The 26,883-nt window shown below is 38.8% G+C and overlaps 1 protein-coding gene across 1 annotated transcript; it reads right to left on the bottom strand.

The window, feature by feature from the left end:
• Nucleotides 1–499: 499 nt before the first annotated feature.
• SLC27A2 (solute carrier family 27 member 2) lies at nt 500–16,602 on the bottom strand. Its single transcript, XM_086757076.1, has 10 exons — nt 16,125–16,602; nt 12,936–13,145; nt 11,503–11,661; nt 10,862–10,986; nt 7,445–7,639; nt 7,015–7,105; nt 5,249–5,447; nt 4,626–4,723; nt 1,963–2,093; nt 500–847 (listed from the first exon to the last, which is right to left on the bottom strand). The coding sequence occupies exons 1-10, from the start codon at nt 16,600–16,602 to the stop codon at nt 671–673; spliced, it is 1,863 nt and encodes a 620-aa protein (XP_086613202.1). The 3' UTR covers nt 500–670.
• Nucleotides 16,603–26,883: the final 10,281 nt, after the last annotated feature.

Raw genomic sequence — 26,883 nt, 5'->3', positions numbered from 1 at the left:
CTGTAATATTATTTGCCTTTTTTTAAATCCTAGGGACATCTAAGCCACGCTTTATCATGAAGTGTCTGGCCTGCCATTACTCTATTTGCACCTGAAGGAAAAGATGTCTTAGTTCTTGTAAACTGTTGTCATTCTGTGTATGTATTATTTGATGCATAAAAAATAAGAGGGCATCTCTGCCGCAATGGATAAAAGTTAATGTAAGCATCTAATACAGATTTTTTTTGATTTGTTAATCTGAGACAACTGTAAGATTAATTAATGGTATTTGTTAATGAGTTTTGTGTTTTGACTTAGGGATGTAATTTTTACTAATGCAATGGATCACCCTTTAATATGAATATAAACGTATTTGCATAAAGATGTCATATCATACCCACTTTCACATGCTTAGGTGCACAATATTAACATTCACAGCATTAACAGTACATCCATACACACTAGGATTTAGGTAAGATTCAAAATATGAAGGAGAGGAGAAGCCAGGCTAAAATACAAGTAGAGTTGGAGAAGTTCTGCTTTATTAAAACAATCTCACATTCACAATTTATTTCAGATACTGATATTTGCTAATGTTAATAAACAGGATTTCCTGGCAAGGTTAGAATAATAGATGTTTTAAAAACTGAGTATTCTAAAACACAGATTTTTTTTTTTTTTTTTTTTGTGCTCACAATTTGAAGTCATGGTTTTTTACTGAGTTATAAATGTCCTGGGTCATTTGTACATACATGTTTTCTTTGTCATCCAGGAAATACAGGCGATCTTTGATGACTGTTGGATTGAAACCTTCCTCCACTAGTTGTACTTTACGGTACTTAAAAGTTGCTGTAAGTTCAACAGCGCTCTACAAAACAAAATTACACCTCTACTTATCAATGTCAGCATATAACTGTGGGAATTAGATTGCATTTCCTAAATACAAAGGGAAATCTATTTAAAGTAAATCTATACAGCACAGAAGTCAAAGCCTTACTAACAGAGGTCTAAACTATCTGCATTTATCGGATAATAACTAGACTGTGGAACATGTGGGCCAGTAATTGCTGTGAATGTAAGAACTACTGGGGCCACAGAAACATTACTGAAAGGCTTACGTTACTATTCTGCTTTAAAAAAAGTCAGGAAAACACTAGTTTTCAGCTTTTAGTCAAAGAGAATCAAGGGTTTATCCAGAAATGTATTTAATTCTGTTCTCAGATCAAGAAACAGCAGAATTTTTCTCAGAAAAGAAAAGCAAAGAAAATGGCAACTGGAGACTGGGCAAGACTCACTGTATTTTTCATGAGATGGCAAGACAAACTACTACCTTGACTGGTCAACTGTTTTGTTTGCATAACTCAAAAAGTTTAAAGATTCATTAAATAATTAGGCATGCTAGTACCTCTGTGTTAATGCTCTTGAATCATCTCAGTGAATACACAACCTTTCTCAAAGGAGCAATGTTTATTTTAAATAACTTGAGAAGTACAGTGAGAGTGACATTCCCACAACACTTTCCTAATTCAAGTTAAATTTCAGGTTAGAATTTGGCTATTTATTCACTGGTAGAATAAAAATCTAAGGCCTCTCTTAAAAAAGACTTCTCTTGCAAGCTTTTTTTTTGTGTGGAGATCGTTATTTTGCACAGAACAGTCTGTAGATGGAGCTACACTAACCTGAGAATACAGCTGTGTTAGGAATCCAACATAAAATGTATTTTCTGCTAAGACATCTTCCTGTTTTATATGTTAAAATGTGCCAGGTGTCCTGTAGCTGCTCATGCAACTTGTGTTTTTCAGGCTGAACTGAAACATCTGGGCACAGGTCTGCTTTCATATTGGTAAATGACAAAAGCAAGTGAGAGACAAAAGAAGCCTTTTTGCAAATTGCTAGTATAAGTGGAAAGTCCATAGTCCTCATAGAAAAGAGAAAAAACAATCCAGATGGACACACAAAAGCTACTTAGCAGCACTGGTTTACCTTAATCCTTATAAAACGAGGTCTCGCGTAGTTTGGAAGGTGAGTGTTAACATGTCTGTAAGTACTTTCTCCATCAAATTCACAGTTTTCCTTCAGTCGAATGCATGCCATTCCTGTTTTGCCTTCATAACCTGAAGGAATAATGACAGCAAGTAACTGTAGTTCATATATAAATTTGAACTCTTTCTCCTGTAAGTGAACCCTTCCTTCTAATCCACTTCAGAAACATAGAAACATTTTCCTTTAGACATCTAAAGGATTACATTCTTTTTTATGGCTTCAGCATGCTAGATGCTGAAACACTTTTGAAAGCCTAACATTAGAATTATAGATGGCAGACACTTTGAAAATCACCATTCTTTTGAAAGTCTTTGGAAAGATGCTGAGGCAGAAGTCTGCCAGCAGCAGCATTTAACTGTGTGTGTTAATTTACTTTACAGTAAATCATGGTAAATTTGCCTGTACTTGTGCTGACAAGCTCACCCCTGCAGAAAGAAGTAAGACCCAGTTTACCATTGTTTATTACCCTATGAATGATTAAGCACTGCAAAAATCCAAGTACTTCAGATTCTTTTTACTTGTTTCACTACATACTGAGAGGGCTGCTTCCCGCCCCTTTTGTGGCTGAGGGATGGGACACCATTTAAACACAAACCTTTTGGCGTTCCTTCTGTTTCTGGCATTACAGGCAATGCAAGAAGAAATAGGTAATATTTTTATTAAAAGTTTTATATTAGAACCACATGAATGCTTTCACAGAATTGTGTACAGAAGGAAGTGAAAACAGTAGCATCTAATGTTTAAAGAAAAGTAAAGCATGAACATACACTAATTTAAGATTAATTGTTCTTTAGTCTGAGTCTTGTTTCTGTTTGCCTTTAACAGCATGCATTGATGACACCTGACTTTCCAATTTGTTTATTCAAAATCTAGAGTGTTGAATTAATGAGTTCTCAGGTGATGTACACTATCACCCCCAGCTACATTACTAAAGTACAAATATTTCTATGCCGTGTAAAACAAAAAAAAATTAAAATACACAATCCACTCAGTTCTTACACAAATGTAAAGTGAGAACCAGTTTAAACTATTTTTTTTTCCATAAAGTTGTTCTATAATTAGGTATTAACGCCTCTTTTATGTGGTTTTACAAGAGCATAGAGAATAAAAGCATATCCTTCTTGACTTCTACAGTGTAATCTGAGAAATACATAAAGAATTCTCAACCATTTATGTTGTTACCTTTCTTTTGAAATGTCTCCTAAGGCAGCTGTGTGTTTATCCCTACCACAAAGCAGCTGAAAACAAGAGTGATTCAAAGAGAGGCTTTAATTTTAGATCAATTATGTGGCATACACATACATGATTAATAAAAAGTTCATTTGAGTTAAATTCACTATGCTAACACGTCACCTCCATTTATGAACAGCCTTGTTATTCTAGCTTCAGAAACACGGAGCATTTCTATTCTCATGTCTTCCACTTTTAGTAGAGGAAATAGCGAGCAAATTATAACATTAATGGAATATCTCACACGTTGAATAAATGGTGGAAAGAAATGGTGGATGTAGGAGGAGTGGTGTGTCTAACAGGCCTTTCAGTTCCAAAATACTAAACTGTGATGATATATGATATACCATTGCCTAGAAGCTTTTCTGGAAAAGTGTGATACCTGTTAACTTAATATAGTTAATGAAATAATAATTAATCTGTTAGACTTGTTAATATCTGTTAACCTAGTTAACAGGGGCTCCAAAATTCCTCCTCCTCCTCAGACTACTCTAAGAGCATGCACTGTATTATCCTACCCAGTCCAAACTGCTTGTGCAATGCAATACTCAGGATTTCAACCAAATCTAACCTTGTTTGTTTGATTTCAGATCTTACATTACACTGTAAGAATGGGTTCCATTTTAACTGTCTATCACAACCCAAATGCAGCCAGAAGCTAGATAGGAGTCCTGCGGATCTTGGGTAAGTGAGAAACATGGACAGGAAGGTACCTCCAAAATACAGGAGATGAGATAGTAGAGTAAAGCTATCTGTTCCCTCTTTTGTTTTCCAGCATCTCTGTAAATCTGTCTTTAGCAGCAATGCTTTTCAAATTAAATTAAAAAAAAAAAGAAAGGCAAAAAAAAAAAAAAAGCTGCCATAGGCACTTAAAGAGTTTATAAAAGTTCAAAGATTTCACAGATTTTTGAGGACTAGAGAAAAGGTAGTAAGCATGTCAGAACTTTTTGCATTCCTTCAGATTGTTAAAGAAAGGTGAAAAAGGGAGGAATCAATTTCTTAAGTGATGTTCTTTTTCTTCTAAAAATTCAAGTCTATTTTGTTTGTCCCACTCTACAGTAATTACAGAGCTATATTCCTGTAAAAGATACAACAATGTTTATATCAAGATACTTAATCTCAAATGTTCTTCCATTCTCCAGTTAGTATTCTTGTCATACTACATTAATATAAGCTTTGGCTATACCTTTTAGCTAATTAATATTGCATACATTTAAATTACAGAATGGATTAAATGCAGCTTATGAAAAATAAGCTGAAGTAGAGCTATCTATACTCTGCATTTCAGTAAAATAATACTTATTAATTAAAATTAATTAAAATACTTATTAAAAACTTATTTTGTTGCAATACTTCAAGTATTTCACTCATACCTGGAACAGATACTCCGTATACAATAACTTCTTGAATGCAGTCAATCAGTCCTAAAACATCTGCAACTTCCGTTGTAGAAACATTTTCCCCTTTCCACCTGGAAAATAAGCAAGCTATAGTCATTATTTTTAAGTGTATTACACAGAGTGATCTCCAGTGTTTTAATGTCTGACTTTACAATGGGCTGAGCACTGAGCTTGAGATCAGAAAGCACTTTTGCACACACGTAGTTTAATCATGCTTAAAATGGCTCTAAACAAACAAACCCCCAAAATATTACTTACCTTAGATTGCGTCCCAGGCTCTATGCTTTCTGAGTTTTAAAAGTATAGTGAATGTGAAACCACAATGGTTTTGTTCTATGAATGTGACTGGTTTCTGACTGTTCAAAATAGCATTCATTCATCACTCTAAGCTGAACCTCTTCTAAGCTCTGTATGTAACTATGAACACAACTGATAAAATATAACAGTGGAGGGGAATTGGAGTCCGCTCTTTTTCTCACTGAGGTCAGAGAAATTCCTCTTTCTCAGTCATGAGGAAATACTGGATATGAATTCAAACCTGAGAATGAGTCAGAATTTTCTCTTGTGACAAGCATCATTTAAATAAATAAACTAACCGGAATGTGTCTCCAGTTCGATCATGGAAATAAATGAAGTTATCATTGTCTATTACTAAAAGGTCACCACTATTAAAATATAAATCCCCTTTTTGGAAGACATCTTTTAATTGCTTCTTCTCTGTTTGCTGTTTTGCTCCTGCATAGCCACTAAAGGGTGCATATCGGGTGATTTTGCAGATTAGTAGTCCAGGTGTACCTATGAAGAGGAAAAACATCTGTTTAAATAGCACAGTGTAAATTGCCAAAAAATATCTAATTTTTACTACATTAGTGAAGTTTGCAGATGTTAGAGTTATTTGAGAATTTTGTCAGAATCATCATCTTTTAAAATCAGTTGTGCACGTACAGATTGAGTTTCACCTTGTCCTCTCAATTCACTAGCCCTCAAAAATGCCAGTAGATAATACAATTTATCACCTGCTTGTATTAATGCAGCAGAACAGGATCTCTTAGGTTTTGTCTGGTAAGTAGAAAATAGTTGCCCATTTTCTCTAGACACCTTCATAAACCTCAGTTTAAAACATGTGACTCAACAGGAGCTGTGACTAAAAGGAAACTTAGACATGGCATAAGGTGTGTCTTTAGAAGGTGACCATTGGTATGGGCTACTTCCATGTAACTCAGCTGGCATGGGGCAGCCTTACCCCTCAACCAAAATATTTAGTTCGATCTTGGAACCAGATATTGGGGTTCAGCTTGCTTACTTTGAATGCAAAATAGACCAAAAGGCTGCTTAGTATGTTCTTTAGTCTTTCATGTGCTAGAGCTGGAGTAATTTATGAAGGGAGCAGGGAAACCTGTATGTTTATGTAAATTGAAACTCAACTTCACGTTCTATAGAGCATTGCATGGATGTTATAAACTGGAGTGAATTTTCTCTCTATACGAAATAAATTAGTCTGTCCCCATCAAGCCTGAGATTTTACATTTTTTCAGGGGTTCCTCTCTTACATTGCAGATATTTTCCACATCTCTGCATTTCAGCAACTTAAACACTGGGTGCATTTATATAAATATGGAATATTGGTGTGCACATCCCTCCTCATCCCAACTTAAGAGACAGATTAGGGAGAGCTGGCATAGGAGAGAGTATGCCTATGGAGCAGACACTCTTAACATAACTGGTATATTCCTTAGTAATGAGAATTTAATGCAATTGGTAACCTGTATACCTGTTCCCTTATCCACAGAGAAGGCGAGCGTTTTTGTCCTCACTCACAGTAATGACTACACATGTAATAGAATGCAACAAACTAAAAAAATATCACAAGTATCTGGTTTAAACACAGGTTTGCCTCTCTCAATATATAAACCTCTTCTATGAAAACTGATATTAAGATTTATTATAGAAAAAGTATTTTTGTGTGCTTTCTCTATTGCCAGTGGCAAAAAATTTCAGCCACTGCTGGAAAAGAGAACTGCTTTCTATTTTGCAACTGTTTCTTTAGTGACATGTTAAGTACAAATTCTGAGGAGAATTAAGTCAGCATCTGTACTCAAGAATGTTAGCATGTCCATTATTAAAACTAGACAAGTTATTAACATCTAATTACATAGCTGTGCATTCCCTATTGTACTTTACCTTTCTGTTAAGCTGTATTGCAATAGTATGTGATCTGTTACATATTTTCTAACTTGTATTTCAAAACCTGGCTTACTCAATGGCTATTCTGAGCATCTTTCCAGATAGAAGTGATGCAAAGAGATGTAATTTTAAAAAGTCAGTATCTTTCTGAATTTTTTTAAAGGAGGTAAGCTTTTACCTTTGGGAACTCTTATGCAGTATCCATTTTCATCTCGGACTGGTTCATCTTTCTCTATGTCATATTTAATCAGTTCATAGTGTAAGATTTTCTAGTGAAAATTTCAAAATGTATACACACATTAATATTAAATCTGTGAAAAATATATTCAGAATTATACTACATAGTCAGCTTTCTGTTTAACAAGAGCCAAATTAATCACATTTCATCTGGATGTGTTAAGTCTAAATGTTCTTTTGCCTGAACTAGTAGAGATATCTGTGATATCTAGCATGGGCAGCTAGACTGTACTTGGGGAGAATCTTCTCCTTCAACAAATTCATAACTAGCCTTGGCTTCCTCCCAACTTGTCATATAAGTGCCCTGGTAATGCCCTTGGCAATACACCAGATTTCACTGAGAAGGACAAAATACCAGATTTTATTCTTACCTTCTGCAGGTGGTTTACTCTTCCCACTGCACCAATTTTTCCAGTGTAATTAACAAAAGAAATGTTTCCTTCAGTCGATGCATAAAATTCCAAAATATTAATATTTCCAAATCTTCGGATAAATTCTTTCCAAACATCAGCCCTTATTCCATTTCCTATGGCAAGTCTGACTTTGTGATCTTGATCATTGTTTCTCTAGAAACAAGAAACAGTCATGAATTCATATTTCTGCTGAGTGAAAGTAGAATTTCTACTTCTGGAAAACTCTGAAGGAAACTTGTATTCTACAAGTATTGAGCATATTCTGAAGCAATATATGTGCAAATGTTACTACAGCGAAGCTCATAATTTTGATGTGGAAAAGGAAAATAAAGTACTGTGCAAGTCAGGCTATATATCTAACTGTAGTTAGTAATTAATTTGATTTGGATGAAAACAGGAACAAAAAATTTTATGCAGAAAGCCAGAATGAGACTCAGGCACCATGTTAAACTATTCTGTTTGTAAGCCTTGTGGTGGTTCTCTGCAGAAGAGTAATTTACCCTGAATTCAGCGAAACATTTGCAGGATGTTTGGGTGGAAAGGAAATCCCTTCTCCTATTGTAAGTGCAGATTTGAGCCTGCTAAAAATTATATTACCACATTTTATATCACTTTTGATAGTGCTATTAGATCTTTCTGTTTACACAGTAAAGTGATAAACACACAGTGAGGCTGACAACCCTTCTCTTAGATGCTCATATTTATCCGCAACAATAGGGAGTACTGAACTGGGTCAGACACTCGTAATTCATAAAGATATCTAATGTGCTAAAGAGTGACAATAGCTTGAGAGAATTTTAGCGAGGAAAGGCTCTTTCATCCCACTTCCTGCCTTTTTCTCCAACCATTTCTTTTATTATATAATTTAATAATATTTTAAGGTACAAAGAGTCTTTGAAAATATAGATTGGCTTTAAGAATAAGAATACTTAGTTGAAAGAATAAGACTATTCTATCAGCAACAAGCTGGAATGTGTATTTGTGCAGAATAAGTATGTTGGCTCTGTCTTTCAGGAAATACAGTGCAGAGAGCAATGCAGTAGATGGTAGAAGATAAGCATGGAACACTGGAACTGCAAAATGGTCTTTCAAGGAGTGATTCAAAAGAGAAATCTGGCCATTAAGACAAACATGGATTGGTCTTATAGTTTCATACTCCCAGAAAAGACTAAAAAATAGCTACAATTTTTAAATACCGTAAAACTTCAATTTTATTTTGGACTTCAGTCATGTAATTTCTGGATTATTATAGCTCTTCTGCATAATAGTCTAGAAATGCATGTTTAAATTTAATCTAAAGAAGAAATAGTCTTCTCTGTGATATTGAGAGATCTGCCAATTAACATGTTAGCACAGAACCAAGCTTAAAATAGAACAATGAAATCTGCTGAAATTCTGCATAGTGTCTGAATGACTTGCTGTTTACTTTTCATAAAATCTGTTTGTTGTAGATTATGCTCTACAACACTGTATGCAACACCTTAGTCTCTCAGGAGAGAGACTCCAGTTGATTGGGCGTTTATACATCTGAGCTTAAACATTTTATTTTGAAATTAGTCACTGGGGACAGGATGCTGCTTGGATCCATACTGTCTCTCATCTTTTGTTGTGCTTAAGTCTGTATTTTCAATCTTTCTTCCCCACATGCTTAGGCACATAAAGAAAATTTGTTATTTAACAAAGGAAGAAGGACTTCACCCTTAAGATTATTTCTATAATGTTTGGACTGTTCATTTGTTCTGAAATAACTATGTAAGTTAGCTGGAAATACAATCAGAAAGAAAATTGTGACACATACTGAGTTTTTTTTTCTTCTGTGGATACGTAGAGGAAAGAAATTATAACATAGATAAAAGTTACTAACATAATAAGGAAGTTCAATAATGAAATGGCATTAGTTAAGACAGATGACACTCTACTCGTGGAAAAGACTTTCTCTGTTATATGTGCAATAACAAGCCAAGCCCTCTTGGCACCACGGCAGTTTAACAGTATTCATTTTGTCAAGTTCTTGCATTCTTAAAATGTTAATCCTCTCTTTCTGGGAGTGCACTCAAAGTAGCATGCACATGGGATCAGATATTAAGCTTACAAACCTTGCTTATGTAAAGGTGTTTTCTCCACTGGTATTGAATTCCACATATTGAGCAAACAAAAATCCTTATATTAAATAATAAAAGCTAAGCTATCTGTGCCTATCTTAAAGTCTGACCTTTGTAGATAAGAAGCCACCAATAATTAGTAATCTGTAAGACAGCCTCAAATACTACTCAACTGTATCATTCAGTGGGCTTCAGGTTCAGCCATTGCTGTTGATTTTGATTAACAGGTCACTTTAGTGGTTAAGCTAAATCTCTGTGTGTGGCTAACATTTCCAAACTCACCTCATTTGGAAACTAATTTATACTTGTCTGGAAACTGTACATGTATTTGAGATACTAGCTGAATTCAGGAATTTACAGAGTATACACCTTGTGACTCAGTTATATTTGTGTGTGCATGCATGCTATCAAGAAACACAACTCCATAAAAAATGAGTGCATTAGCTCATTCTTTAAGCTTATTTTCCTAAAAAACATTTTGTATTAAAGGAGATAATATAGTTTTTAACTTTCTCCTATTTTATTTAACCAGTTGAGTATTGGCTAATTATGGGTACTTTGCTAATTGGGATTTTCTATGAACTGCAGGACTGACGTATAACTTACCACCACTCTTCTGACTTATGGTTATCAAGTGGTGCTAGAAAGACTGATTGACACCACCTTTGTTCTTGCTAAATTCTAACTCCAGTTCACTGGGCCTACCTCTGTGAAAGTCATTTTATGCAAACACGTTTTTGAAATTAAGGATTAACTAATATGATTGCAGGGATCTCAGCAGGAAAGTACCTATGAATAGGTACTCTACGAAGAGAGTACATTAAGTGCATCTTCAGAGACTCTCTAAATAATCACATTAACACATTCACCCCAGGATCACCTGACTATCTTGGGTCAGGACATCTTAGCTACAAAAATCCCAACACTCACATGGCCCAAAATACAGCTCCACTGATTCCTAAAGAACTCCTCATTTTTGGTTTGCAGCTGGAGTGCTCATAGAAGGTAAGTGTTCTCTATTCATTTTAATAGAATGTCAATTAATAGATCGCCGTTGTTTCACTATTCAAAAGAATGATTAATTCAAGCCAAAAGCTCCTTTTTTTCTCCTTGAGAAAATTTTATGTTAGTATGCAATAAGATTACAGACCTCATTAGGGAAGGTTGTTGTTGGGCTTTTTTTCCTCTTACCCTTATGGTTAGTTTGTAAGAATAATATAACAAATATTCCCAGTAATTTAATTAGGCAAAAAAGAAAGGCATTTAACTTTACCTGTGGCAAACTGCATAGATACCGAAGCACTTCCCCAATATACTGTATCACTGTTACGTTATATTTTCTGCAATCATCCCAGAACTGGCTTGCTGAAAATCTGGCACGCAAAACAATAGTTGCACCTGTGTAGAAAGATGTAAAACAAATAACAGGAGGAACAATTCTTATTATATCATAAGACCATATAGAATTTCTTAGCACAACATTGTAGAAAACTTGAATAATTAGGGTTATATAGCTTTTGGAAGTACTCTTCCTAAAACATACTGAAATACAATCCGTGCTGACTAATTGGTTTAACCTCTATTTCTATTCATCACAAGTTAAAGGCTATTATTGGGGGTGAAACTGTACTAATTTACCCTAAAACTGTTGAAAGAGCTGTCATGTAAGATAGGATATATCCTGTTTGTCCAGGTGATGAAATAAAATCTGTACAGAGTGAAGATCTGTGCGAGTTATATAAAGATGACAGAGAAACAAAAAAGTCTCCTGACTTATGGAGTTTCAGATAAGAGAGATGTATAACCAAGTATTTAATCTCAAAGTTTGGTAGCTAGGGAAAGGCTTACAGTATCTGTGATCACATCTGTGCATGAATTCTGCACAGTAACAGGTTCATTCATGGTGCATGGTACCTTTCATGATACATCCATGGACTCCAAGGAGGAGGGCAGAGCTATGATAGAGCGGTAGAGCAGTATACACAATATCTTCTGAGGTAACATTGCCAGCATCAAACAAACCACAAGCTAGCATTATGCGTTCATGGTTAATCACTGCAGCTTTGGGAAGACCTGTTTAAAGACAAGCAAAAAGGTGTGTAACTTTACTTGAACAATAAACAGAGTAAGACCAGTCAGTTTCACAAGGGCTTAAGAAAAGATTTTTTCCTATTCACTGATGCAAGTGATAGTTCCAGAGTTCGAGGAGGTATGCAGCTTGCATCTACAGAACACATTGGCATTTAGCCTTAGTGAGGATGTGTCTTCCCACATGTAACTTTTAGGTGATTACCCCCCGTTAAGTGCCCAAATTTCCAAAGCTATGATACCTAGCAATAACAAGTACCTAGAGAATGAGGAAATGAGATTTGGAGAATCTAGGCCAGGTGAACAAAGGGAAAGGAAATGCTAAAACAGGAGTTAAAAACAGAGGATAATCTCAGATCTTGCATCTCCCCTGGAATATATTATCTTCTTGCAGCTCTTGAATCATTCTAGATGAAACTGAAATTCATATTACAAAATCTCTTCTTGGTTTCTCATCAGATACAGTTGAGCTGATTACTTGCTGAAACAGATGCTAGAAGACAAAACGATGGTAGTACTTGCCTATTGTATAAAAACAGAGATGTTAGAACCCTTAACAAGGATGAAGGACACCCAAGTTATTTGCCTTCTGCAGCCCAAACAGGATTCAAGTTTGTACTTCCTTCCCCCCAGGGGAGTTCCTGCCCTAAGAGGCTCACAGACTGAGCTAGTGTGGAGGCATACCCTGCTCTTCCTAATGAAGCTATAGGTTTAAGTGCCTTCAGGCGTTGTCTTCATCTTCATCCTTGTCACCCAGTTTCTGCTGTGGCTTTTAACACTAGATGCCTTTATGTAGAGCAGGTTGCAGCTCCTACACCAGCTGCAGTTTTACACAGTGCCTATGATTAGCTGTATTTTGTGCTGCCCTCACTATTTTTGTTACTCTGACCCCCCGAAAACTGAATGGCCGGCATTCAGAGTTCATGATGCAAAGATACCGAGTACAAGGTGAGTGCCAAGACACATACCTAGGCCAACAGTGTCTCCAGGGATAAGAGACAGCAGATGTCTAGTGACCTTACTGGCATAAAACTTGTATATTTAATTGGCTTTTACTTCAGTCCCTCAGTGCTTAAAGTTAGCCTGTATTCTATGTGCTTCTTGGTTTCAGATACAGATATTAAATTTTCAGTTTCCTGAGGGGCAACTAATGAGAGTAGGAATTAACGTGAAGGAACAGATTATCTTTCCTTACTAAAAAATTACAATGTCAGGAGGAATGTGTGGCCTTCCATATAGTTTTTGTGAATTTATGTTACCTGTAGTACCAGAAGTATAAATGTACATGGCAGGAGTTTTACAGGTTATATCTGATCTCCAAGCCAACGGAGTAGGCTCATCTGAAGCAGCATCTACTTTATCAAGAAAACTCTCGACTCCTTCTGTAGCAGACGTCTTGCTTAAATAATAAACTTTAACATTTTCTTTCTTCAAGAATGGCAGTATTTCTTCAACAGATTCCTTCAGTTCTTAAAGAGGAAAGAAAAAATATAAGAAAATTCTGTATTATTCTGTGAACTAGACTATCGGTACATCAACTTTGGCTCAGCAGCTTTCATGTTTAGCTGCTGTTGGAGAAATTAATGTTCAAGTCACTTCAGAATCCCAGCAAAAAGGACTGAAGAGGAACAGTGTCTCCCCACAGACCTGGGAGTGACTTGATTTTATCTGATTTTCTGCAGCAGGAACAGAAGTGTAGAGGAGCAATCCAAGCACACTTCCCCTTGGTGCAGACCCCGCAGGACTTTGAGGGAGTGTACACCTAGCATCACCAGCTCCATGTTGCTACCTTCCCTCTCCACCGTGGGGAAATGCCTCACCTGGCAAGTGCCCACACAAAGTTGGGTGCTGCTTAAATCATTACTATGTTTTATGCATCAAGATGACCCTCATCTTTCTCAAGTCCCAACACAAGTGGAAGAAACACTGAAAGGCAGAATGAAGAATGACTTAGTAAGCAGGGGTACTACTGAAGCCTGGACTCTTAGATAGTTGTGTTCTGTCTCTCTCTATGCCTGTCTCCTACACGTGTCTTGATTAATCCCAGTTCTCCTCATATTCCCTCTGATATCTCCAACCAACAGAAGTGCATGATTTCATTTATGTGCAATGAGTAGGCGAAGTCCCTGCATGATCAAGTCTTGTCTGCCTTTCTCTTACTGAAGCAGTAATACAGATCTCTCTCCTCTACCCACTGCTGGTTTCAACCAGGTTGGAAAGAATGTAGCTGTCTCTGAGACTTTTATTCCCTTAAGCTGGATAACAGAATCGAGTGAAGATGACCAGACAGCTGGTGCAACTGTATATACCTTGTTTCTTTAGGAATCCAGACTAATAGCCTTCCAACTCACAGGCACTTTTACTTGAACAGATACTTCACAAGATTTAAAATGAATCCTCAACATCAATTTCACTGAAATATCATAATATAAAAATTTTCATAACATGTAATTTATTTTTACCACTTCTATTTTATTTCAAAGCAAAGAATAAATATTATTAAATCAACAAATCTCTGAGGCAATGTAATACTGAAAACAAAATCTGTTACTCAAAATTTTATCTCTACACTAATTGACTAGATAAAGCCAAGATCCACATCAAAAGTTTGTCTCAATTGCACAAAAGCAGTAACTTTAATAAAAGCATTACCTTTTCAAGCCTTGCAGACTCTGGAATTTCCCATCAAATAATTCTGTACTTCTCCCGTAACTTTGGTCCAAAAAAACATCCTGGGATTACTGTGGGTGCCTTTTAGCCATCAAGCTACTCATGAAAAATCTAACTAAGGCTTCTTTTAGTGAACAGGTAAAGAAATCTCAAAATATTAGCACAGCCTGGCCTGTCTTCCTCCATTCCACCTCCATTCCATTCCATTCTCCAGCACTGCACAGATGCTGGACTGCAGAAAGAGTAAAGCTGGGTGGGAGGAGAGTTCTGCTCCTTAGACACTATCAGGCATGAAGGAGATAAAAATAAGGCCTTTTACGCAAATATCAAATGAGCTGGCACCTTAGAGATAAATAACCCCCAATAATCTTTCACTGAGATAAATAACCCTCTAATAAACTTTGAAATCCATATTTTACTGTAGGTAAAAGTTACTTTAATGACATATAAACTATATTAATGGTTCAGTATATTTATTTTCAGAAACTTATCAGTGCAAGCACACAGATAGAATCTCATGTGATGGTAAGTTATGATGAGACAATATTTATCTTCTGCATGGAGTAGCAAGACAATAAAGGATGAACCTTAATAAGGACAGACAGAATCAAGGTCCAACAGAAGAGACTTAGATTTCTTTCCTCTCCTGGTGTCCAGCTTGGAGTCAAGCTTGTAATAAATTTTTATGGATAAGTAAATTTTTTCTTTTATTTCTTCTCAGAGCTGAAGGCTTTTTTAGACAATTTGAGGCAAGTAGGAAGGAGGAAAAATACATTCCCTACCCTACACAATAGCTTTTCCCACATACACTAGTAACTCAAATAGTGACTAATTTTGAAAATTCAGAGATTGCAAAGAATTTATTCTCAGTGAGGCAGAAATTTATCACAAAAAGAGAAAATTTCATTTGAACCCCTAGAGTTTTGGGGCATAAAAAATACTTCAGTTATATAAAATAGGTGAATGAGTTCAACTATCCAAGCTGAAACAGAGTATATATTCATGTAGAAGTTGTTAACTCTAGGCAAATAAAAGGGAATCTTTGACTTCCTATATGGTCAGTTATTCATACTGTATGTACGCACACACATACAAATATATATAAAGGACTGAGCATGAAGTAAAGTCTCTGCTCTATATGGAATACAATGCAGCTCTCACTTTAAAAGGTCCTAATATGTCCTAAGTTTTCCACGGAAAAGGAATATGATTTGTCTACATGGGTTCATGCCTTTTTCTTTGAACTGAAACCTGACAAAACTTTTTTTTTTATATAGACTGCAACCACCTTCATGTGTCTAAGGTGCTGTCCAGCTGCAGCAAGAGGATTCTTCTCCATTACCTTATTTCTATTTTGGACAGTTGCATGAACATAACTGAATTCATCCTGTTGTTTTATCATCGAGGGCTATTTTCTTTCTAGGTCTTCGTTACCCTTATCAAATAGCTAAGAAGGTAGCAGAGCTCAACACCCACGTCTTGCACATGAGCTGGAAATGAAAACACAGTGCAAATTATTTAGAAACCTTGTCCTTTCATCTGGTCTGAAGCAACTTCTCCAGTCCCCTAGTTCACCTTTCGAGGGCGGGAGGCGGTCAGAAGCGAGTGTCCCTCCGCTCCAGCCCACCTCCGGCAAAGCCGCAAGGGGGAAAGCGTGAGCACCGCCTCCGCGCACCGAGGAGCCCGCCGAGGAGCCCTGTCACCGCCGGGGGCAACCGAGAAGCCGCCCTCGCGGCTCCGCTCCGCTCCCCACCGGCCGGGGCCGGTGCTTTCCTCACCTGGGGCCGCCAGCAGCACGGTGGCCGCGCTGCTCTGGAAGCAGCGCAGCAAGGACGCGGCCCTGACGTTGCAGTTGAGGCAAGCCACGGCGCAGCCCAGCTTGGCACAGCCCAGCCAGACCCAGACGTAGGCGGGCCGGTTGCCCATGAGGAGGGCCAGGCAGCTGCCCGCCCGCAGCCCCGCGGCGTCCCGCAGCGCCCGCGCCGTCTGGCTGCTCCGCCGCTCCACCTGCTCGTAGGTGGAGACCTCGTCGCCGAAGAGCAGCAGCGGCTTGTGCGGCGTCCGCCGTGCCCGCCGAGCGAAGACGTCCAGGAGGGTGCTGGCGGGCCGGCGGGCGCCGGCGCTCCGCGCCCTCCTCGCTACCCGCGCCATCGTGAGCGCGAAGCGTAGGTCCTGAAAGAAGTAGGGCCAGGCGCGGCGGAGCAGCAGCGGCAGGAGCAGCAGCCCCGCCAGCGCGGTGCACAGGGCGGGCAGCATGCCGCCGCCCCCTCCCTTCTTTCCCTTCCCGCTGCGCCTCGCGCCCGGCGGGAGCGAGACCAACGGCCGCGCCTCGCGCCCGAGGAGGGACGGGGAGGGCCAACGACCGCGCCTCGCGCCCGTCAGGGAAGCGCCAACGGCCGCGCCTCGCGCCCGAGGAGGGACGGGGAGGGCCAACGGCCGCCCCCGCCTCCTCCCAGCCCCCGGGCGGCGAGCGCCGTGCACGCCGCGGCAGCATCAGGTGGTGAGCGAGCGGCGGGGCCGATCCCTTCCTGCCAGGTTTCGGTGCCCCCAGAAGAGTTGGGTGGTTCGGGGGCCGTCGCTCCCCGCCGCAGTTCGAGGGGCTGCTCGATGACCGCTGTAGGGAATGGAAGCGCGGCAGGGTGGTGCGTGCCGAGGTGGAGTCGCAGCCTTGCGGGCTCCCCGCCTGTGTGCCCTGGCAGAAGTGTGTGCCCAGCGGTCCAGCCGAAGAGACGGGCAGACCCAGAGTGCAAAGTTGGCATCTTTCGTTGGGATCAGGACCTGTGCTTCTTTCGGAGGCTGAATGCATCCTGCGTGGGATACGGGCCATCGGTGTGTCCCCTTCTGAAGCTGCGTCACCAGTGGCAAAGGCAGCCAAGCCTAGTCATGGTTCACACCGGGAGAAATCTAGGATAAGGCTTCCTGGCAGATTAAGTGGTGAGCTGCCTGGAGGTACATGTTCCTACCCTCTTGTAATCACAGTAAATTCGAGGGCTGCTGCTGTTCCTCATCGGGTGGTAAATAGTCTAACAGGTAAATAGTAGCTGAGACAACTGAAAAATTGGGGTGTGACTTAATTTTTTTTTAATTTAAAAACCCCCACATTTATTGGTATTCCAGATACACAAAAGGAATTCACAGTCTCAGTCTGTCTTGCTCTTCTCCAAGGCTAAGAGACACATTAGTTACTCAGACAACCTTGAAGCAAACTCCAGGAATTTCACCCTTCTGACTGGACCCAGCAACCTAGTGCTTTTCTTGTGAAGTTGAAGCAGCCATTACTGTGGATAAGGACTACTTTTTGTTTCTTTTTTATTTTTAATTTTATACTTTGCTAAGGGCCACCAAGGGGACAGTTTCCTGCCCTCTTGTTCACAGTTTTCTCCCCTTTTATTATCAAATCTGATATTTTCACCACAAGATGAGTTGATTCAGGTCACTGATCTGCCAGGAAACTTTTTTTTTCTTCACTGCAGACTTGATTCCCCCTGCCAGATAAATTCATTTTGCTGTTAGGTGAGCTCTAGCGCAACACAAGTGCTGGATGTTCAAGCAGGATGTGAGGGAGCAGAGCCATCCAGTTAGTTTAGCTGTGGTCAGACCTCCCAGGCGGCTTCTGCAGTTGAAACTGGACCAGGTAGATTGCAAGTGGCTTACAGCCAGTGTTGCCTTTCCTGCTCACGTGTTCCTCCCCATGATCCAGTATTAGAACTCATGGTTCAGGGAGCTAGGACAGGTGAAAATTAACTGGTGTATGTCTAGGGTAAATTTTGTAAATTATTACTTTTGACTAGGCTTTAGCATTTGGACAAAATAGAGCGTTTTTTAGAGCTCTGTAACAGTGCTGTGGTTTCAGACTGGTGCCTCAGTAGTTCTTGAAGAGTTAACTTCACAGCTGTAAAAGCTACAGAATATTTTTGAAAGCTTCTTTATCTGATGGTAACTGCCTGGGAGAAGTACGAGAAATTAGTACACCCTATTGGCTATGTTCACAGCCAGTCTTTCCAAAGCATTGCTGAACTACCATAACTTATTCCAGGCTCTTGCCCAGAAGGGTGTGTAGCAATATTGTGCTGTGGTCCTGGACTCAACTTTCTGAATAAAGTTTTCCTATGTAACCTTTTCTTCTTCAGTTACATGTCTGACTTTCTTGCATAGGGAGTGGCATTAGTTCTGTAACTTTAGTAGGGAGTCGTACTCAGCAGTCTGGAGAGCTAAGAGCCTCACGTTAATTGATCATGAATGTGCCCCTGTGACATTTTGAAGGACCTTTGGCTGCCTTATTATTCAGGACTAACTTTTTTAAAAAGCATGTACATTTTCACACAACAAATACTTGCTTTGCTGGCCAGCTTTTTCACGATACATTGTTCTTCTAAGCTATTCCTTGAGATAAACCTTTTCCACTGTCCTCCAGTTACAGTCTCCTCGTAAAGGTTTTCAGCTCTACAGAGATTTCAGTCATGAGCTAGCTAGCTTGCTGAGACAGTTAAATTTTAGAGGCAATATTTACCGATGCTTAACCTAGCAATGGCAACTAGAATTCAACAGTTTAAACAGTAATTTATGGTGGCATTACTAGGCATTTGGATAGCCTCCAAATTTGAAACAAACTACACTTCCTCAGTGCCTGTTATTTTCTCTAACATTTACCAAGCCCTAGCTACCTTTGTCTATAGTGTTCCTTCTGATATTTTTGATTTAGCACTAGGTTTTGTTTTGCTCTCTAAAACCATACAAAGCAAAGCCCTGTTAGGAATTAGTCTGTGCTGCACACTGGGACAATCTGGTTTTTTTTTTCAGTAATCCCAAGGGGTGAAGGTGTGTTAGTTCACTGCTAGATATAGTTTTGTTTGTTCAAGTATTTCTCATTACCATAGCAGTTTTAATAGGTAATTAACTGCTAATTCATATGTTGTATGAGATTAATATATTATGAAATGTGTCACATATGATGTGGTGTGACTTTGAAGTGGCTGGTGCTTTTTTGTTTTTTAAGTTATTTTTGTGAGGAAATAAGTATTCCAGGCAGGTTACTTTGTGCCTGGACTGCCATAATGTATGCTGATATTTTAGCTTGAACATCACTTTGGCTATAAATTGCAGTATGTAAGCTTCAGTATTTTTGCTGAACCAAGTATCAATTTAAATATTGTTAGCCTAGGGGCAAGGATTGCTTTTTTATTCACTTAAGTGTTTGCTAGGTTTTGTAGTTCAGTAAACCCTATTTTTCCCCCCCTTTTTTTTTCCAATTAGCTACTCTAAATGCAGACTTTTTTGAGAGAACTGATGGAGCTTCCTATGACAGGTTGACACTTGTTTAGTGTTACAAGAGGCATCTGGGCTTAAGCCTGTGCTGGAAACCAGTCAAGAGCTTGGCCCAGCGTGGGCCGGCGTCAGTGCTGTCCTGTGCTGGATGTCGCCCAGGGGACCTGGCTCTGCAGAAGGCCTCTTGCCAATGTTTGGCACTGCCCGAGCACCCCTTAGAGCCTGCACAGTCATAGGCTGTGTGGCGAAAAGATGCTACTCGCAGCTGCTTGCTGTGGTTTCAGTGGGTGCTCAGTTAATGAGTTTATGACTTCCCATGTACGCTCCATTTCTGTAGCCTCCTCATTTCCAGTTTTCAGTCTCCTAATGCTTTGTGGAAGCACTTGAAAAACAGATACCTTTCTGTTATAGCTCCATGATAGCTGACATTCGTGGAACTCTTTATTTTCTCTGCATCAATATCCTCCATGGGGGATGGATTGAACTTCAAGGTGCCTGCAGAGGTCACAAGGGAATGTATTTCTTGTTATGTAGAAGTGATTTTTTTCCCCTACATTCTGAGGCTATAATTTAAACTTACATAATTAAATTATATAATAAACTTATATAAATTTAACTTATATAATGAATGCCTAAGTATTTTGAAATGGAGTCTCCAAAATTAACTATCCAAAACCAATCAATATTTTTAGCAAAGTATTACTAAATTTTCCATTTCTTACTGTCACAACTTGAATCTGAGCTGAGTCTTTAGATCTAGCCCCTGTGAATGAAGCACAGGCATACTGGGAGGGTTAGTTTCTTAGTATTTGCAGGGTACAATGAGCTGTGATTATGTGGTGCTGATTATTTGCGTGCTCCTGCCACTGTGGCAAGCAGAGCATAGGTTCCCTTTGACTTCAGCTATGAAATCCCAATTGCTCAACACTTGCTTATACTCAGCTTTAGACATTAGAATCTATTTTATTAATAGAAAATATAGTTCATGAAATTTATTCACTACTCTCCTCTTTTATCAGTTTCTGTGCTCTACTCATTTGCTTTTTTCCTGCTTACCTCTATTTTCAGTTCTTTGTACGGGGCTTGTTGCTACAGTGTTCATTTGCACTGTCCAGAGAGAAGGAAAGGAAGGAAAAAAAACAAAGAAAAGGTAAACCTTGTCAGATGCTATAGAGCTCCTTAGACTTGGGAAAAAGACTTCCACTCCACAGGTTCAGACACTTGAGGCTTTGCAGGGTTTGCAGCAGCAGGGATATCTTGCTTTGATCCACGAGATGTCACCAGAGGGTAACAAGTAATTGGAAGTTTGTATTAAATTGGGATTCAAGTTCACTGTGCTGTTAGTTAAGGGGAAGGTACGTGGACAGGAAGCATGGGAAAGCCCAGCACTCCTTATGCTGGCTAACCACAGGGTGCTCCAGCCTGCAGCATTTTTTATGCAGACAGCCTCCTCTCTTTTCCGTTTTCTATTATTTTATGGTTTGATGGGAGACCTCACTATAATGGTACAAGGCATCATGCTCCATTCTACCTAGCTCAAGTGACAGTAATCATACCACAAAACAATTATCTAATTACTGAGGAGTGTCAGAGAGATGGGATTCAGAGTGAATGACCTGTGCCTTCAGTGAACCTGTGTAACAGGTCAGCTGGGTTTGTTCTTTTCTTACTTGTTTCACCTGACCCTTCCCACTGAAAGCTCCGACTGGGTATTTTTCAGGATTGCTAAACTAAAGTCTTTCAAAGGCCTTTCTGTCCCATGTTCAAATTCACAGCTACTACAGTTGCTAGTAAAGGTTTATTTGCAGTCTTACCACAGTGTTTCTGTAAGGTTGCAATCAAATGAGACAGGTTGGCTTGATCTAACTCATTGGTGCTGCCAAAAGGGCTGATTCTGTTTCCCTCTCCTCCTTATATGGCCTCCTAGCTCACTGCCTCCCTTGCTCCAGCTCTGGTGCTTTTATAGAATAGAATCATAGAATGGCTTGGGTTGGAAGGGACCTTTAAAGGTCATCTAGTCCAATCCCAAAAACCTCTTCTGACCATTCAGTGATTAATTCAGCTGACTAAGCCAGCAGAAAACTGTATTTTGCTGTGTGAGTTCTCTGCTGACTCACTGAGTAGAACTGGCTCATCAAGGATTCATATTAGTACCACTAATGCAAAGGAAGGAGTGAGGAGATAATAAGCAACAGTTTGATCTCCCTTCCCTACATGCTACATCTCAAATTCTCCTTCTGTTCCCTTCCCACCTGGGCAGGTGTGTAAGGTGTCTATTAACCAGGCAAAATAATTTTTGTAAAAGTAAGAACCAAGTTCATAGTCTATGGAGAGATAAATCACTGAACCTACTCATGGCAGGGTTCAAGCCATTCCATTTTTGTCCTCTCTGTCTGGCAGAGGTTCAGGAGATGAAGGTCAGTGAAATACATGCTCTGGCACCACTTAAACTGTGCTAACATCAGCAATTTATTGGTATTTTTCCAGATCTTTCCCCACTTCTGAGGGATGATGCTTATAGATTTGTAATGCACCAGGATTTCTAGTAGGCCAGCTAGGTGAGCTGACTTGCTGGTCCAATCTGCAGCTGATTTGACACCTCTGTTTACTGAAACACTGCAATAACCAAACTCAAAAAAAGTCTCTTCAAAGTGAGTGAACCGCTCCTGTGACCCTGGAACTTCCAAGAAAGATTTGTCTAATCGATTACCCAGGGCCCTCCAAAGAGCAAGACATCTAGATGTTACAAGGTACCTTTACTTGGTTGCACTCTGTCACAAGCTCTTTTACATTCCTTTATGTTAATGACATTGCTTTTAAAAGCTAAAAAATGCACAACCTGGCTGTGAACAAACATACCGTGACTCATTAGACAAAACCATATAGATAGCCCAGATATCTAATAGTGCAGACATACAGGAGATCTGCTACACTCCACAGAAGATGAGAGATGTGTTAGTAGGGTAGCATGAAATGACAATACTATTACTATGTATGTAATTAATAACTATGGCTCTTAACTACTCCATCCTGCATATCATGACTTAGTTTAGCCTGCTGGTTACAAGCATATATGGGATCTTGAGAGGGGATCTGGTCTTCAGAAGTCTCTAGTAGCTCTAGTTGGAGATGTAACCATTTTGCTGCAAAGGCAGAAGGCTTGTAGCATACATGTAGTATCCACAGCAGACTGTGTCTGTCTTCCCAGCAGCCTGCATGGAAAACTGAAGCAGAAAGTGGAAGAAGGAAAGGGAACCTTTTCTCTGTTCTGCCTAAATTTACTGGATCTAAAACTTCTTAATGAAATCTTTCCATTTGAAGAAATTGGCATTTTGCAACTAAAAACTTGTTTTGCTAGAAAATTGACAACTAAATATCCTTACATTACTGTGTTTCTAGGCTATTGACGTTTAAAATCTTAAACTACTTTGTATTGAGTAGCGAGCCTTAGACTTAGCTCTCTGCTCATTTATGACTGGCTAAATAAATTCTAGGTGAAGCTGTCTGAATCATAGTGAGACTCATCTTTCTCTTGCGGAGGTGTTAGAAGCAACTGGTATGAAATTCTAGGAACAAAATTGTAATATTCTGCAGCGACATGTGAGAGATTCCTGGTGTTGGATGGTAACTAGATTCTTGGAACTGACCCATCCTCATCTTCCTTGGATGGACATGGTTGAGATTCATCAGAACAGATGTGCTCTTCAAGATCAGGGAAGGGAGCTGTCAAAGCTCAGGAATTATCTCATCTCTTAATACAGAACCTCCAAAGGGAGCCTTCCTCAATTCTCTTTCATGGAGTTGAGAAAATGTTTCCATCCCATAAATAGATTTTGAATTCTCTTAGTTCATTACAGATACATAGCCAAACTCATTCCAGAGCTATGCCAGCAGAAGTTAGTTCAATGTTCACATAGTTACGTTAGTACAGGTATCCCAGTCATTGCAAGCAAGCTTACTTGCTTTCTCCTCTCTGGTGAGGGCTTGTTCTCTGTCAAGAACTGAGTAGCTAAGGGGAGATGAAAGAGTAAGGATTAAGCAGAAAGCTTAGCTGAGCCTTGACCTCAGGAGAATTTAAAATTACTCCTTTCCACCCAATTTTAACTTTGCCATTTTATTTTTCATTTGTGATGGAAGAGTAAATGACATCCATGTGTCCAAATCCAGCATTGGTTTTTAACCACTAACTTTAGGCTTGAATCAGATTCAGCAGAAAACTTGCAATGAATTAATGAAATCCTCTGAAGGAGACACTCAAGTCAAACCCTACTTGTGTAATTTTTTAGTATCCTACCATCAAGGCAAGCTTATACTCAGCCAATTTTTCAGAGGCATTACGGTATGAGCAACATTGATAGATGCTGCGAACAAGAGCATCAAGTGATGAAATGTGCTTATCAAATAACTGTATTTTCTTAGAAAAAGGGAGCGGGGAAAAATAGGCTTCATTCTCACAGCCTTATTTACTGAGCAGTAGCAAACTGGACAGACAAGATCTGCCATCTAGTTTAGTCCAAGGGTACTCCAACCTCATTCACATGAATAAACTGCATGCATATGCTACAAAATAGTAACTGAGTCATTGCTTGTCTGTCAAAGGGAATATCCAAAAGCTGAAGAAACTTGAGGTGACTGAGATTCTGTGGCTTATTCCTCTTGTCAGGGAGTCTCTTCAAGGCATTCTGTGGCTCAGTGTAGAAAGGAGAAGCAGAGGAAATACGTTGGTTTTTTTGTTTTTTTTTTTTTTGGTAGAATTCTCCCTAAAGTAAATAGAGGTCTAATAACTTTGGTGCACTGGGCTATCCTCTCCTGGAAGCTTGGGATGGATAGAAGGTTGTCAGAGAGTCAAGGCTTCCTGTCTCTTCCAGGAAATAAACCAAGTGGAACAAATGCCAAGCATTGCCAAAAAAAATGATGCAAAACCCCTTCATATTAGTAAGCCAGTAGCTTTCTTGCAGTTGCCACTCACACAATGGTTAAAGGAATCAGAATTTTTGAAACTGTTGTTCAGATGTATAATGTGATATGGCTGCAATTTTAACTCCAATGGGAGTGAGAAGAAAACTGGATGCAGTTGTTATTTCAGGGGCACAGCAAAATTATATTAATAATTTCTATAAATATTATTAAAGAAAGATGTGAAGCAGTTGCAAATTTTAAATGCTAATGTACAACAGGCTATGTCGCAAGACCATGTGTTTGAGATTCAAGAGATTTCAAATGTCCCAGAGCCATGAAGTTCACTTGGCAGCCCCAAGAGAAAGTATTGTCACAGTACTGACCCTGGAAAATGTTGGCAGATCATGTTACTGTATACATGGAAATACTGGTCTGAATGAAATCTATCCCACCAAGTGATGTGCCTTTTGCTGCATGAACCTCCTGCATTTCTCAGTAGTCAGCACTGCACTGCCTCTGGAAATGACAGAGTGTAAAATGTCATGGATTATGATCACCAAATCCTTTGCCTTCATGGAACTTTCTTCAGCTCTGTCACCTTTCTATAATAGAAACATGACATCTAAAATTAAACCAGATATTTATATGTATGTTGGTACTCATGTTTACATGCACATACAGTGTAGCTAGTCAGAATGTGGATTTCTGCAAGGAAAATAAATTTTCTGTTAGGAAAATAAATTAATTATTAAATTGGTCATTTTTTATGATGTAACATGATTTGTGAGGACCCAGGACAGTGGAAAGTCCTATCTGCCTGAACTCAGGTGGATTCAGTCAACAAGGACTATTTTATTTGCTCAAAGTTCCAATCTTTTTTTTTCTACTTTTAAGCCAAAAGTTTTATCTAACTATTATCTCACCAGAGCTCTGTCACTGTGTTTGCTATTTCAATTGCAACTTCTGTCTCCTTGCTAGCCAGTGTCCTGCCCTTCACGTATATGCACCTCTAGTACCTATACTGTTTCCCTTGCTCTTGTTTTGGATGGGGATACATAACTGTACTTCTTTACATCCTTCTAGTATTCCAGCTACCTGGTTCCCAAAAAATGAGTTAAATTATTTCCTAAATTATTAGACATGCTTGAAATTTAATGCAATATATATTAATATTAATATATTCATTTGATCTACATATGTTGAAATGCATTTTGATTGTATATGTAATATGATTGCATTTTGCAATGAGATTTTAGGCATTTTAACAGAAAGGTATGAAGAGCAATGTTTGCATAAATAAAATAAAATAAAATAGAAAGAATTGAATCATACCAGTGTGCTAACAATCTTACAAAATTTTTATCTATTGCTATCTAAGTTTCATATAGAAAACATCTACGTAAGTCATCTGCTTTCAAACAGGAGACATTTTTTCACCTTCTGATTTCTTACAGACAAGGAAAGCTTTAGTCTTGCTTCCTAAGAACATAAGGTTATATGATCGTGGGTTGTGTATGTGCATATATATCTCTGTCTGTTCTCTCTTTCCCCTCCCTGTAACTTGAACGTGTTAGCTGCTTTCAGACAAGTTTGAGAAAGGGTCATAGGTCTCAATGGTATTAAGTTCCTATAAGTTTTGTGATAATAGCTAGCCAGATAGGAATAAGAAGACCTCTTAAGTAGCCCAACTAGCAGAAAGGTTGCAGAGCTATTAGATACCAGTGTATCCACATAATAGAGATTCCTTATAAATGCTGATCTCTGATTATGATAAATACCATCCAGGTTATGATTATGAGTTATCATTAACCATATGAATTGCACAAAAAGAGAGGAAATCAGTTTTACATAGTTCTTGTGTTTCATTCTGTAGTCAAAACTCCATTGTAGCAGATTGCATTCAGTCTGACGGAGAATTTGGCACTTCAGCATGTCACACACAGTGAAGATGTCCTGACAAGGAAGAACAGAAAATCTTCCAAGAAGTACCCAGAATTGGCATTTGGAGAAAACTACAGGATCTCTCCTTTAATAACTGTAAAAGATAAAATAGGCAGAAGCCATGTAGAGTTTGTCAGCAAGTTTAAAGATTAAATTAGGTTTGGTGAAGCTGGGATTAGGCAGAAGGAATTCCCTGCCATTTTACATATGTAGCTTATTTGGTTGGTTAAAGGATTAAATCTAATTAAATCTTTCTTTTGGGTGTGAAGAATGATAAAGCAAGATTTATATTATTTAATTAAAATTTAAATATCTTTCAAAGGACTTTGAGAATAGTACATTGATTTTCAGCTTTTACTATAGGTTGTAAGTTAATATTTTTACTGTTTTTTGAGTTCAGAGTTGACTACAAAATTATGAGCTTAAGGGAGG

Source organism: Chlamydotis macqueenii, chromosome 12, assembly GCF_036417535.1.
Source record: "Chlamydotis macqueenii isolate bChlMac1 chromosome 12, bChlMac1.mat, whole genome shotgun sequence".
NCBI classification, from domain to species: Eukaryota; Metazoa; Chordata; class Aves; order Otidiformes; family Otididae; genus Chlamydotis; species Chlamydotis macqueenii.
The sequence above is the reverse complement of the archived record's forward strand: the minus strand, read 5'-3'. Positions and strand labels throughout refer to the sequence as shown.